The sequence below is a fragment of the Ylistrum balloti genome, unplaced genomic scaffold (genome assembly GCF_031769215.1).
Source record: "Ylistrum balloti isolate Yb309-2 unplaced genomic scaffold, AGI_CSIRO_Ybal_v1 Utg370196, whole genome shotgun sequence".
NCBI classification, from domain to species: Eukaryota; Metazoa; Mollusca; class Bivalvia; order Pectinida; family Pectinidae; genus Ylistrum; species Ylistrum balloti.
The window spans coordinates 1,839,713-1,856,083 of NW_026782173.1; the positions used below are offsets into that span (position 1 = coordinate 1,839,713).

At 33.4% G+C, this 16,371-nt stretch overlaps 1 protein-coding gene across 2 annotated transcripts; it reads left to right on the top strand.

The window, feature by feature from the left end:
- The first annotated feature begins 129 nt into the window (after nt 1–129).
- On the top strand, nt 130–15,716 carry LOC132551333 (protein Njmu-R1-like). Of its 2 annotated transcripts, XM_060215467.1 has the most exons (13): nt 130–171; nt 1,099–1,190; nt 1,351–1,416; nt 2,010–2,135; nt 3,923–4,081; nt 4,520–4,577; nt 5,450–5,506; nt 8,712–8,831; nt 10,374–10,438; nt 10,909–11,090; nt 11,651–11,751; nt 12,122–12,192; nt 13,265–15,716. In XM_060215467.1, the coding sequence occupies exons 1-13, from the start codon at nt 133–135 to the stop codon at nt 13,401–13,403; spliced, it is 1,275 nt and encodes a 424-aa protein (XP_060071450.1). In that variant the 5' UTR covers nt 130–132; the 3' UTR covers nt 13,404–15,716. The 2 variants fall into 2 exon arrangements, with proteins under 2 accessions (XP_060071450.1, XP_060071451.1); XM_060215468.1 differs by lacking the exon at nt 5,450–5,506.
- The last annotated feature ends 655 nt before the right edge of the window (nt 15,717–16,371 follow it).

Genomic DNA, 16,371 nt, shown 5'->3' on the forward strand with positions numbered 1-16,371 from the left:
TTTACAAAGTTGCACGTGGTTCACTATTGACAGATGGCGCTTTTTTTGACAAGATCAGTATCAACATTACGTTTTAATCGATAGTAACACGTTAGCGTTGATCAAGCTTTGAATTAACGTTGCTGCAACCGAATGGACGGATCGGAAGAAAACGCAAGCACGGCTTCTGAAGTTAGTGGACATTTTCTTCGGTTATATTTGAATCAATACATGTTTTCTCGTTTTACATGAATAGCCCATTTGACAATATTGTGTTCATTCCCACACCCTTGCCCACAAGGACCTGCTATACTGACATGTTACGTTTACTGATAGATGCAAGGATTGACATTATCAGCTGATTGTTGAAAACAAATCATGTCAAATGTCAAATCAGGCAATTGTATCCACAGTTTCTGCACCTCATACTCAGTATGCTGTGTAGATGACTGTGTATTTTACTTCGTTTGTTTACAATACAGTTACGTATCTGTGGTCATGTTATAATGCTATAGGGAGGGGATTTCTGTTGGTGTGAACTTCGGATATAGGCCAATAAGGATGTATTTCTTGTTGCGTTTCTTTTTGTAATCTTGGATAAACTCATCATCTCTCTGCTGCTGGGTTCTCTAGTATCCAGTGGAATGTACAAGAAAGAATAATGTTAAATCAGGTACCCAGCATGGTGTCATTGACACTTTTTTATTGTTGATATTCATCAAACCTTGAATATGACACCTACCTACCACAAGATAACTATACCTACATCTGTGGGCCTGTACTGGATCCCATGAGCCACCTTCCTCTGATCTTAAGTCGGACAGATATTTACCCATCCTTACTTTGATATAGGTTTCTCTCTCTCTATGACATGTAAAAAATCTAAGTCTTATACTGAGTTTTTATTTTTTCTCCTTCATGCAGTTTTCATTGGTAAATTGCTCCAACTTAGGCCAATTGAAACATCCATGCTATCCAACTGAAAAGCTGAGAGTTTCAAAATAGCTGTTGGTAGAAGGAGGCCTGGTATTAATATTAGCACTATATCTGCCTTGGAATGGGTCACCTAAATGTCTAAACATGAAAAACTGTTTGCTGATAGCTATTTATGCATTGCAGGAGAAGTCTGTCTCACCAGACATGGAGCCTAAAGAACAGGAAGAAAATGATTTTGGCAGACATTTTGCACTTTACTCCTGTAATGTACACAAGTGAGTCAGGGTTACCTTAGAGTGCTGATTATTCTTTTCAAAGGCAATGGTTAAGCATGTATCTTATGATTTTTAAATTATTTGTTGAGCTTGTGTCATTTTCCTTTGTTCATTCTTCGTATAAAGTACTGTTTTAAATTATACATATTCTGTTTAACAGAGAAGAGAAAAACTCAGAAACTGATAGTGTAGCATCAGGAAGCAGTCAGACTGATACCAATTTTAGGTAAGTCACATAAATCTGCAGTGAATTGGGTAGGCATTTGCTTCTAATGTGAAAGTTATTAGATTTATTCAAACAGACGCAGGATCAAGATATTACTTATATATACATCACCATCAAATGCTGTTGCATTGTCCAGTAATACGGCTTTCCCGTCTTCCCTCCGACTTAGAGTCAGAGGTTATGTATTGGCCTTGTGGCCTTATTTCATGAACTTTCATTAGTGACTTTGTATTCCAGACTCAATTGTTGGGTCTTTCATACATATGTTCGGGTGTGTATTATATTGAATCCAACATGATTTCATACAGCATGTCAGTACAGTGTTAACATTATGGTTTAAATCTCTGAGTTGTCCGTATATATACAAGTACATTGAAACCTTGATCAGGATGATTTCTACAGATTTTCCTCATTATGGTATATATTAGCTTGGCCTTTAGATACCATTTCAGAATTGTGTATGAATTTTATGTTTGAATACTATAAAAATATATTTAGTTTTGGGAACTGATTCCATTAAATGATTCCACATGTAGTTTTTATTTTGAAATATCTTTCCTCAATAAACATGAGCTGTTCTGTTGATTTTTTAGTTTATCTGTTTTGTCTACTGATTTGGATGCACCTGTTGAGACTGAACTCAGGAAATTCATTTGTCAGAAATTGATGAAGAATTTGGTTTATAGTGATAATGGATCCATAGCCTCTATGGAATATAGGTAAGTTCTGTTGAAGTTCCAGGATGATGAAGAATCACTTCTGCTACAGTCAGTGGAACTGTTAGATAGTAGCCATCAACTCTTTACATATGGCGAACATTTGGAACATCCAGATCAGTGTTGAAAATTGTCAGTATAACAGCTAGGTGAATTATAATGTAATGCTAACTTCAAATAGTCCAATTTAAGTCTTTTGTCTACTGTAGAGCCAGTCCTCATGTCAATTAATGAATATGTACATGTTGATAGTAATGGTTATGATTATGATACTATCTTGATTGATATTCGAAGTAAATGTTGACCCTGATATATCCATCACACAGCAAATGTTGACCCTGATATATCCATCACACAGCAAATGTTGACCTGATATATCCATCACACAGCACCTGATATATCCATCACAAGCCCTGATATATCCATCACACCTCACACAGCAAAATGCTGATATATCCATCACACAGCAAATGTTGACCTGATATATCCATCACACAGCAAATGTTGACCCTGATATATCCATCACACAGCAAAATGTTGACCCTGATATATCCATCACACAGCAAATGTTGACCCTGATATGTCCATCACACAGCAAATGTTGACCTGATATATCCATCACACAGCAAATGTTTACCTGATATATCCATCACACAGCAAATGTTAACCCTGATATATCCATCACTCAGCAAATGGTGACCTGGTATATCCATCACACAGCAAATGGTATATCCATCACACAGCAAATGTTGACCCTGATATATCCATCACACAGCAAATGGTGACCTGGTATATCCATCACACAGCAAATGTTGACCCTGATATATCCATCACACAGCAAATGTTGACCTGATATATCCATCACACAGCAAATGTTGATATATCCATCACACCTGATATATCCATCACACAGCAAATGTTTACCTGATATATCCATCACACAGCAAATGTTAACCCTGATATATCCATCACACAGCAAATGTACCTGATATATCCATTGACCTGATATATCCATCACACAGCAAATGTTGACCTGATATATCCATCACACAGCAAATGTTGACCTGATATATCCATCACACAGCAAATGTTGACCTGATATATCCATCACACAGCAAATGTTGACCTGATATATCCATATGACCTGATATATCCATCACACAGCAAATGTTGATATATCCATCACACAGCCTGATATATCCTCACACAGAGATATATCCATCACACAGCAAATGTTGACCTGATATATCCATCACACAGCAAATGTTGACCCTGATATATCCATCACACAGCAAATGTTGACCTGATATATCCATCACACAGCAAATGTTGACCCTGATATATCCATCACACAGCAAATGTTGACCTGATATATCCATCACACAGCAAATGTTGACCTGATATATCCATCACACAGCAAATGTTGACCCTGATATATCCATCACACAGCAAATGTTGACATTGATATATCAATAACAGTAAATTTTGACCCTGTTATTTCCATAATGCAGCAAATGTTGACCCTGATATATCCATCACACAGCAAATGTTGACATTGATATATCAATAACAATGAATTTTGACCCTGTTATTTCCATAACGCAGCAAATGTTGACCTGATATATCCTTAACACAGCAAATGTTGAACCTTCTATATCAACAACACAGTAAACAGTTATATCGCTAATATGGTTATAGTGGATCTTAGTGGTATTTATGATACAGTAAATGTTGACCTTCATGTATTTATACCATAATGAATGTTTGCCCTAATGGTATTTATAACACAGGTCAGATGATGATGTGAAAACGAGTTACTCCTGTTATTACTGTATGTTGGAGAACATAGATGAAAACCCACTGATGGTCAATGATGACAGAACACCAGACCCACAACAAAGGAAATACATCATTTGTTTCATGGCACTACAGAAAAACAGTTTGGATTAATATCCTTTTGACACTGTTCATTTGTACTAGTTCATTTACATAGATAAAGTTTGAGGTAATCTTATTTTAATTTCAGGTTGTATATGAAGGTTCACAAAGACCAACATTACTGTTGCTACATATTACAAATTGTCTCCCCTATTAAATGTTTTTATGACCGTGTCTATTCTGTTGACTGTTTCCCATAGTAAATATATTTAAAGAATAAGATCTACAAATAATGTAATCATAAACAATGTTTAATGCATTAAAAGCTGACATAAGGCTTTTACTTATAAGTATGTATATTAATAAATCATTGTCTGAAACTGGGATCCAAGTTTATATTGTATGGTGTTTAACATTGTATATCTGAAGTAGAATGCAGTTTGAAGTTGTTTTTTTTTTATCAGAAGTGCATGTTTGATATTTTACTATTATTATCCTGACTTGAGAACTTTTCAACAAGAACTTGACATCTATTCCAAGGGAGTTGTGAAATACCTTGATCAGCAGGTAAGACTTTCTCCTAGCACTGTATAAGAACCTATACAATGATTTTTTTCATCATATATATAGTCTCAAAAACATTCAACATTATGCTAACAATATAGCCCAAATTAGATGTTAGATGCTTAAGAAGTACACCAGATCCTTGTTTTATCAAGGATGACCATCACTGAGACAAGTACCAGTCATTAGTAGCTAGGTATCAGTATATAGTAAAATGCTTGAATCTGCATAAATAGTTTTAAGTCTGTTTCTCTTCTTTAGAATTTAGAAAACATTATTTTAAGAGGTTGCACAAATTTTACCTAACACTATTTTCTGCCGGGTGGTTGTACATCTTATTATATACCTGGTAAGGTATGATATTTTTGTCACAGCAGGCTATTATTTACTGAAAATGATAACAATGTTTAAATTGCAGTAACTTAAATTAAAAAAAATTTCTCAACACTTTTTGCATTTACCTGACCACAAAGATATCAAAACCAAAGGCAAAAAATTTCATTTTGTTAATAATAGTATGGAAAATATAATTATTCAATACCTGTGTAGTTGATCAGAAATATACAACAAGTTCATTGGAAAGTTAGAAGTAAACACAAGTACAATGTAAAAATGTGAACAATTAAAAAAAACTGGTAGAATATTTGATGTACATGTATCTTCAAAGTTACAAACATTCAGAATGATATAAATACCTTTTTGTAAAATTTGTATATAGCCTTTGAGGATATGCACAGTCGTACTTGTAACATATTTAACAAGTTTTCTTGTAACGACTTGTTAAATTGATTAACAGTTTTCTCTGCTTGTGTATCATATATTTTGACATAATGCATGGCTTTCTTACCTTACTTGGCCTTCATACTTTAACAAAGGTTTGCTGTGATCCTAAAATACAAGGAGAACAAGGTACGCCGGATGATATATCCAAGGTAACACTATAATACATAACTTTATCTTTGTGTTTTTGGGTATACAATGAAAGTTCATGCTCTGTATATAGGTAATATAGTTTAAGGCTAATATGAGTCGCAATGATAGAAAAAGCAATCTTGTGCTATGTTTTTGCAGAGTTAGATGAGATTAAAATAAGTGATTTTGATACATATATTGCAAATTATAGAATGTAGAAAAGATTACTCATGATTGTTTTAAGGATACAAACTTTTACTAATGAGTGGAGTTCTGTCTTAAGTTTTGTGTAAAGAAAGTTTTTTTATTATAAACTCTTCCCACTCCCCAAATGTATCCTGAGGAAAGTAAACTGATGTGTTTGTTTTTCGTATGCATTGGTTTTTATCCACAAATGATGCAATGTGTCATGGTATTACATAGTTTGTTCGTCCGTCCTTCCATCCTTCCGTCCTTCCGTTCTTCAGTAGTCTTTCATGAACATTTATTTGTAATGACATTTCACTGATTTTTGTTTAACTTTGTGTGATTAAAGGGATATTCCAGACAAAGTAGGATTTCATGGATGCTTTTGAAGAACAATTGTACAAAATCATCTACTTATGTTCTTATGGAAATCCTACACCTCAATTTACCATTTAAACAAACATATATTTATAATCAATATGTGGAAAGTCCTTATAGATCTATCTAGATCGATTTACAAACATTTGCATGTCTCTGATTATGCCATTACAGGTTTTCATTACTTTAAGTCAGGCAGAATGAAATATTTGTGTAAATTATAAAATTAACAGAAAATAAACCTAATGAAGTAATAAAATTGTAACCCAGAAATTTTAGTGAACAGCATACACACGTGTGTATTTACCAGATACTCTACATAAATCTGTGATCCAGTGTTGTTTCAGCTCCAGATATCTGCATTTCCGATGCGCTACATTTAGACGGTTTGGCTGGGAGCCTGCGTAATCCCACCAATTCTGCCTGTCCAAACTGACCACAGCAAAGATATTCTGATGCTATCATTAGTTTTAAAGTCATTAGAATGAGTTTTTAAAAGGTTCAGAACAACCAGAAATTTTGCAACTTGGGAGGAACATCCCTTTAATCACCATGACATAAAGTTGTCTTTTTCTGAATGGTAGTGTTATTAGAGTGTTCAATGTATTAGGAAGATTAAATGTCCCTTGTTTTCATATTGTTGATCTTGTCTGGAGATTGATTCTTCCAGTTTTCAACAAGCATCTCTCTAACTTCGTAGGCTTGATCATTATGAACTGAAGTTGTGTTTTCCTGTACTCATATCTTATTTGATTGGAAAAGTTATTACTCCTTGTTGTTTTCAAAGTGTTAAATTGTCCAGAGATCTCCTCTATCAGTTTTCAACCAATTTCTCACAAACTATGTAAGCTTTATGACCATTACATTAAACTGTGTTTACCTAAATGGCTTATTCATTTGATCATTTTTGAAAGAGTTTTTGCCTTTTTGTTTATTTCAGCATTTCAATCTTATTCAAATATTTCCTTCCTCAATTTCTAACCAATTACCATATTGATTTAAGTGAAAATGAAGAAATTTGCAGCATCTGTGTGCCATAAATTAAAAAAAAAAATCAGTTTTGTGTCAGCCATAGAGATGTTGCCATTAGTTTTTGTTTCATTTTTTTTTCAACATCTTAATCTTTCCTTTTTTTTCTTATTTTTTGGTGTATTTCCTTGAAACTTTTTTTTCTTTGCAATCACCTTTTCTCTGGTGTTGTGCATCCCTAAACAGTTTGACCCAACAGGGGCCTGATGGGAGAGACCAAAAGTGTCAAATTGACTCAAACTTCAAAAAATCTTCCTCTCAACACCCAGATATGGTAGAATCAAATGCTCTTCATGAATGGATGCATCTTAATGTGCTTTACCAAAATTGTAAATTTTAAGTCCCCAGAATTTCACATTTTCCATGGGAAGTGGGTAAAGTATACCATAGTTTCAAGAAGACAGTAGAATTTTGAGCATCATTTGTTTAATTTCCATTGGTTAATCCTGGCTGACCTCTAGGGTTTGATGGCAAGGCCTAAAGTGGTCAAATTGACTTAAATTTCACAGATCTTCTTCTCAACACCCAGATATGGTAGAATCAAATACTCTTCATGGATAAAAGCATCTTAAGGTGCTTTACCAAAATGGGTCTCACATTTCTTCCTGTAGAGGAGGTTAATTTTACTCTACATTTATAGAAAAGTTGCATTTTTGAGCAAAACATTTGTTTCCCATTGGAAATAAATTGGTAGGAATTATTAGTATAGGATGATATTTTCGATGGTATGCTCGTATTAACACTGGCTTACTATCATCAATGTCACAATTTCTTCTTCATGACACTTGAAAGCTACTTATCCTTTAACCTTTATATTCAATATTGCTCTCTTGGGTTACTGTCAAGGCCGCTACACCTCTTGTATATAACTTATGGACAGGTATCCTGCATGTTCCTTTCATGGAATTTTTCATTTTTGGCTCACCTTGCCTAAAGGGCCAAGTCTGTCTGTCAACTCTTCCTTCAAACTGTTACTAGTCACAATCGACTGAGCAGATTTTGACAAAATTCATTCAAAAGAGCCCTTTGGGGAAGGGGACACAATTTTGTAGAAATGATGGATCTTGGGTCCCAGGGGCAGGAGGGGCAAGGCCCTATAGGTGAAATAAAGCAATACTGTAAAACCTTTTTCTTTAGGAATGCCTGTATTCTGTCCCAATTTGGTCTGAAAAATCCTTAGGAGAATAGAAATCAATTTTCTACACTGTATTGATAACAGTGGTTAATATGGCATATTGGAAGGGCAACATAAGAAAACTAACCTCAGACATCTAATAAACTGTGTAGGCCTACATGTTTTCATATGATTTGTAAAAAATTGATTATCCCTGATTTATGGTCACATTTGTTAAAACTTTGTTAAAACATCAGAATAGCATTACATCTAGGTAAAAGTCACGAGCCATTTTGTGTGGCATTATTTGTTACATAGATCAAAGTTCAAGGTCACAGGGGTCAAATTTGGTGATTTTTTTTCTTAAGTACCAGGCGAATAAATGTCTTCATATCTGTCACCAAACTGAAATGAAAGAAATAAACCAGGTGAATTTTTTGCATTTACTGTCACTATACAAAATGTGTAATGTGTAACGTGTTTAATTGTGATTTTGTTAACTTTCAACATTTTTTTAGCTGACAAATATTGACACTTCTGTGCAAGCTTACTTGGCAAACTGGTGTGAGGTGACCATGGATTACACATGTCGATGTATGAAAATACTCAAGCAAAGTTCAAAGTACATACTCTATGGGGTAAGTATGTATTGCATTGAACCTGTCAACACTGTCAATAATATAGCTTGGTACAATTTAAGACATTTTTATGCTGCAGTCATTTTATAGGATAATGGTTAAATCAGACACTGACAGTTGCACCTTTTGTTCATAGCAGTTACAATATAAAACATTTCTACATTTGTATACTGATGGTTCAAAAGATAATGATAAAGTTGCTGCTGCCATGGTTTCACAAGATGAAGTCTATGGATGCTGGCTACCGAACAACGCCTCTATATTCTCGGCAGAAGTGTGAATTATTAACCTTGCCCTCGAATATATTCAAACAAACAAAGTAAGAGAGCTCTTTCTGTACTTCAATGTTTTAGGAATAGAAATATTGAAAATAACTTCCATATTGCTTTTTTGCTGGGTTCCTGGGCACATGGAATACAGGCAATGAAAAAGCAGCTTTATCGCTACAACCTGTTGTTTTTAAACTTCATTTCACTGATTTTAAACCATTTATCGCACACTTTTTAACAGCTCAGTGGCAGGAGGAATGGAGTCAATATACAGATAATAAATTGCACTTTGTAAAACCTATCATCAGTGAATGGTCTCTATACTATAGAGACCAACCACCGAAACAAAGTTGTCCATTCCCATCTTCGATGGGCAATACATACCTTACTTATTCATATATGTTGAAAGGTGAAGATAATCCTCGCTTCATAGGATGTGATGAGCCATTCAAAGTTAAACATTTGTTAGTGGACTGCATTGACCTTCTGTCTACTCAAGAAAACTTTTATCGTAATGTTACAGGTCTAAAGACCTTTCTTGAAACTGTTGAAATTTATAAAATTCTAGGTTACCTGAAAGATGTCGGCCTATATTATTGACCATGACTTACCATTTTATTCCTTTGTGATAATATAAACGTTTTTAGCATTTGTCTTTTACAGTTTAGTTTGTTTGATGTTTTCCCTTTTTGGATTGCTGTGTGTTTCCTCGGTTGATGGCCCTAGTGACCTTTTATGTGTTGACCGGATGTCAAGACTGTAATAATAATATTATATAGGATGGGAGATATATAGTTTAACATATATCAATGCACCACATCCCATTCAGAACCAAATTAATATCTTGAAAACGTCCCAATAGAATTGAGTAATAACATGAAACTCTATACCTTATCAGATACCTGTTTAAACAGGAGTAAGGGCAGTTCTTATAGACATTTGTAGATTTCATATCGCAATAATAACTTGATTGTGACTTCACCTTGGTTTAGCCACAATTACATCTTATAATGAGTTTGGTGCTCTCACATTTTGTTCATGTATCACATATATATATTAAAGACACCAGTTATTGAACTTATTATACAATACAAACTTTGTGGATGAATTTCAGATAAGACATGTTTTTTACTGAGTGCAAAAAAAATGTACTACCTTACTCTATAGGAATGACCAGGTCAAAATTCAGTATAATAATATATATTGATTCTCTTGTCAATTTTGTCAACATAGCAGATGGGTGTGACTTACCTTGATCTTATGTGATTTTCAGGCATTAGTGGATGCCAAGTTCCAGTTTGAAGGTATGACAGAACAACAGAAAGAGGACTTACAGAGGTACTGTCATAAGAATGTTTTAAATAATCTTAAAATGATGTACATAAAGGATATTTTAATGACTATGCTGTCACTTTCATCAGGCAAATGACAAGTGTGAAATGTATGGATGTTTGAAATATGACTGTAACCCTGGTAAAATACTATTCACAATACCTCTCAGCTAGAAGGAACATCTCTTCAGCTCAATCGGTTGAGTGTCAGACTAGTAAACCAGAAGTTCCAGGTTCAAACCATAAAAGAGACACTGAAATAGATAATGACCTCTGTTACATAACTATACCAATAGCAGTACATTCTTATCAAGCATTTGTTGCTTCAAGGAACTGAGTTAGATGTTTCATTCCTAAAAATATCAGACAGCTGTTTGCTTTGCTTTAAAATTGTTTTTTTCACAGTTATATAACTATACATATCACAAGAGTATGGAACACCTGTGCTGTAACCTACCATGGTTTATTTCTTTCAAGGTTTCTGAATGCATGTAATTTGTCTGAGATTCTAAAACAAACAGACCAGGAGAAGCGAGAGGCTAGTCCAGCATCAACGGGGAGCCTGGATTTACTGGTTGACCTGGGAGAGTACCATGCTACACCCCAACAGACACTCACATTAGTTCTGGCAGAGGATGTTGTTAATTGTTCACCTGAAGGTATGTATGATGTAATACATTCATGTCTAAAAGGCTGACTTCAGGGAGAATAATGGAGACACACCTTTGTATAATAAACATTGGCCCCACCCCCTGACATACGACAGTGTTACTCGGCTATATCTGAAGGTATGTATGTGATACACTGTTGTAATCTGTTCTTTCATAATACATCTACATGTAGATCATCCTGGGTGATGTTGAAGTGTCTTGTCTAGGTGTCGTGAACTTGTGTTTTTACCATACATACACAAAAGTAAGCTAAGTAAGGGAGATAAGTTTGATCAAATTACTGTACCTCTCCTGTACCAATAGAGAGATAAGTTCTATCAAATTACTGTACATTTCCTGTACCAATAGAGGGATAAAGTTTTATCAAATTACTGTACCTCTCCTGTACCAATAGAGAGATAAGTTCTATCAAATTACTGTACATTTCCTGTACCAATAGAGAGATAAAGTTTTATCAAATTACTGTACCTCTCCTGTACCAATAGAGAGATTAAGTTTTATCAAATTACTGTACCTCCCCCATGTATATCACATATTTTGTTTTGTAGTTTGCACAGCCTTCTGTAAGGATTGGGGTAAAGTTCTGAACAAAACTGACCCCAATAGAGCTAGTCAAATCCGACATGTTTTGGAAGCTTTTAAGATAAAGGTATGTGGCTAGGGTTATATGTTTATGATGATTTAAATATACCTGGGAAATGGGAAGGGTTAAACATATATATATATATATATATAATTTGTTTTTTTTTTTTTTTTGATAATGAGATATGGTTATTTCAAGGTAGGTAGTAATGATATCTATGCAGGTTTATGATATGATAATCATTGGAATTATAATTTATTCATATTTCAAAAATAATTTATCATAAAACTCTTCTACACTTCCTTAGGTTTACATAAAACCAAAAAGTAGTGGTATATATGGCAAATATTGGAGCAGTTTCTGTTGTGGATGAAGAATGCATTAGAGTTATCCTTCTTAGGACTTGATGTTTATAATGAGTATTTGTTGTTTTCAGTACATCCAGAGTATTAATACTCTGAAGAGACTTCTTATCCAGGCTGAAGCAGATTACTATGCATTATACAAGTAGGTGTTTCTATCAGGGGATGTACATTACTTTATTATGCAAGTTTTTGAAAAATTTTCCTGTTATTTTATTAAATATATCTCAATGTGAATTATGATTTTAATCTTGGAAAACATGACACGATTTAGTGTCATAATTGCTTAAAATATCAAATTCAGAATCTTTATTAATGATAAGATAGCACAAAAGACCCACAACTGGATAGCACCTTTTAATACAAGTTAAAAATTTAGATACAGTAAAGCCAAAAAATTAATTAAACTGCATCATACAGCAGTTTTATCTTTCCAGGAGTCATCAGAGGTGCTTAGGGCCTAAATTCTGAAACCCAGAAAGGGGCAGAGACAAATCAAAATTAATAAAAAAAAATGTCAAAAATTAGATGGGGCAATGCATAAGTCCCATAAATAATAAAAAAAACCCATGATTTTCACATAATTTCAAAAGAGTGTCAAGTACATGTGTACATTCTGAACTGTGCCACTATTCAGATGAATTATCAGGTGACATGCAGGTTACTGCAAACCTTGGTGGAGAAGACGTGCTATGTTTAGTGGATTTTTATCACATAATCCACCAGTCATCAAGTAAAATCAATCAAAAGTACCAAAGTAGTACAAAATATATCTTAAAGTTTCAAGGCAAAAATAAAAACTTCTAAATCTTGTTTCGTAAAATCTTATACAAAATGAAAACATTTATATAGATAGAATAAGAAGAAAAAGTTATGTTATTCAAAATGTTGAAATAAAGGCTATGTAACACATTTTTTCATTTGATAATTTTCATGATCTAATCCCTGATGTATTCATGAATTCTGTTGCTAGCCAGAAGATTGTGATATTTCAATAATTACATCACTTTTAGACTTAAATTATTTTAAAATGGGGATAATGTAAAGTGTTTTATGCATGTACTGGTGATTTAATAATGAATTTTGTCATTTTTACACTCGATTTCGTCTCATGTTTAAACCAAAACTCAAGATCTCATCTCCAGAATATACTTAAAAACAAGCATACTATTCCCTAATTTTGTTTGATTCTATCTTACTCATTTTTTACATTTTAGATCGTATGTATTCATTAAGAACTCTGGGAACTCTGAAATACTCTTAAACTATGGCCACCTAGACTCTATACCTGAAGTGCAAGATGTTGTCAAATCATTGAAGGAGTTCATCACAGAAATCAAGCAGAACCAGGGATGAAATCAAACCATGTGTGCAGCTTCTGTTTAACTGATATTTGTACTTTAAGGGAATATTATGAATATTTATTTCCCTATATCGTAAGTTCAATGGTGAAATGAAAAGAGTTCATTATGTAAGGTAAATCAAATATCAGATAACAAGAGAGTTTTGAAATTAATTTCCAAATTACTTCTACCTTGGTATTTAACACATTTTATCTTAATAAGAACATGCACTAATGGATGGGAGACTACTTTATTGACGGGATCAACTTCCTCCCTGATAACATTTTCTTAAATTCAATTTTAATGTATATTTATTTTAAGGATTTTATCTAGAACTGATTTGTTGATAATGAATTTGTTTTTATCTCATCAACAAATTTAGGATTAGTAGTTCTAGGCAGAAGGTTTAGTTAATTGGAATACATAACAAATCAAGCAGGCCTGTCATATTTATATAATATACTAATTGTTTATGGTAATTGGAGTTCTGATTTATCCACCAAATTCATTCTCAGCTGATAAGGTACACATTATACTTTCAGAGTCCTTATGTTCTCTAACACTTTCATTTACAGTTGGTTCATGATTACGTTTTATTTCATTCAGTTCTTATTAATCAAGTTCAAGTAGGAATCCTGATGGCAGTTGTTACTGACATTATATGCAGTCTAGGATTCAGCTTTTAAACAAATTATCAGTACCTCCTCCCACCATCCCCACCCTCCAATTAATCTGAGTTCTAATTATGTTCTGCAAGGTGTCAAACATGAAAGATTCACAAAAAAACTACTGAACAATTTTGATAATCAGCAGTTTTGTGCTAATTAAGAACCAGAGATCATTGATATCTGCTGTTTTTATGATAACAAGGTTGTGTTTTCTGTGTATACCAGTTCTATTAGGCAGCAAATGTTAAATTTGTTAAGAAGCTATTCGAAATATCTTATAATTTGAGCATGATATGCATAGTGATGGGTCCTTCAGTATGGAAGGCTGGCCAAATCACTCTTTTTATTGGTTAAAAACCTGTCTGGTTGTTAGATTTATCTGAAGGACATATAAAAGAAGTGTACATGTATATATTGGAACAGTGTACAGCAGGTATGGCATATAAAATACTTTGTAGTTGTTTGATGTGACAGGGCTAATGTTACTCTATTCAAGTTTAGGAAAGTTCAAAGGGATTAAATTTTGTGGGCATGTATAACATACATTTCCCAAGATTTTGTTTTACTGTAAAATGTTTACTGAGAGTCTTAATTTTTACTGCATCTTTAATAACTGTGAATAAAGTGAAATGTATTCCCTCCCAAATAAACCAACCATATAGTATTATGATAGCATCATGAGGACAAAATTTCTGTGCTGCTGTTCTTTAGTTTGGGTGAAAATGCAAGAAAATAATTTGTAATGATGTTATTAGAACTATGATGTATCAGGGAATCAGAGGCTCTATACAAGCTGGAACAGGTGATGTAAAAGTGTTTATAGATATTATACAATGTACATATTAAAAAGGGATAATGTTGTTATATATTTGTATTGTTCATGCTCTCTTGTCATTCTATAGACTTCATGGTACATTTGCCTACTAAAGAATAGTATTTCAATGTAAAACTTTATTATATTAATTCAATACACAGATATTTATTTCTCCATTCATAAACATATTGACATCCATTGTGTTGTCTGTATTTTTTACCCATAGACATGTAACTCATGTTGAAAGAGATACAAAAAAACGTAAAAAAATTGCCCTTGTCATTTAATCAGAAAAATTGATGTTAGAGAATGTTAGAAGTAATTTGGACTTACTAAAAATGTTCTCTATTTAAGATCTTCCTAATATTTATATATAGTAAAATATACAGATATTTTGGGAGGGGTGGGAAAGTTTTGCTTTGAATTCAAAATCAAAGGTCAGGGAAATTTGGATGTCAGTTTTGAAAATAAAATATATCAGATATTTTTTTTGAAAAATCAGTTGATCAGAATTCTGTTGAAGTAAGACAATAGCCTCATGTCCTGAACCAAAGTACTCATTACTGATGCCTTAATGTGACATTTGTTAAGACTTTCTGTTTAAAACTGATGTGTATGTATTGAAGATAATTTACTGGTATGGAGGTATTATTACCTTACTGTGACACAATTCAAGGGTTGATGACATGTGTAACAAGTTATTTGATACCAAATTTGTAATTTTATGGGAAATTGTCAACGTTACATGTAATTGCTGATAATTGTTTTCTCTGTTTTTATACCACTAGTTATATAATTTGAACTGTAGAAATCATGAAAATAAGGTTGTTGAAATAAAGTTATTAATGAGGTTCAGTAGAATAGTTGTGTTTGATTGCTGAAAGTATCATATTAATAGTTTGGTGAAATTTATTGTTTTTCAATATGGATAAATCTTATGTGGTTACGATAATGATTGAAGGCAATAGCTGTGTGAAGAAGCATAATAGCACATGTATTATATTTCACAAGATGATTTTAGGTACCCAGTGGAAGTGTTTTTACTGTTTACAATAACACATTACTGAGATGCAGGATAAGTTTTCCTTTAAATGCTTTTGGAAAGTCTGATATCTGCCTAAATATGCTTAGGAAAGAGCCTAGCAAATTTTCGTCCTCCTAATAGTTAAGATCATATAAAAACAGTGTCTATGTACAGTGACACCTCTCAACTGTCATAAGTAAGATAGTGTCATAATATTGACATAGCATGACAAGCCACTCACCCCCATTTTACTGCTGACTGATGAATTTGACAAAACCAACATTAAAAAAAATTCACCAAGTATGGACCCTGGTTTGAATTTGGCAGGGGATATGACCATTGGACTAGCAACATACTCTATGAAGTATTCCTGGGTTAGGCATTAGGCATTAGGCATCCTCCATACACCAGGGGTTTCAGTCACGTTCGCTCTCTTCACCTGTGAACATGTCATGACAAAATTGAACTCACTATC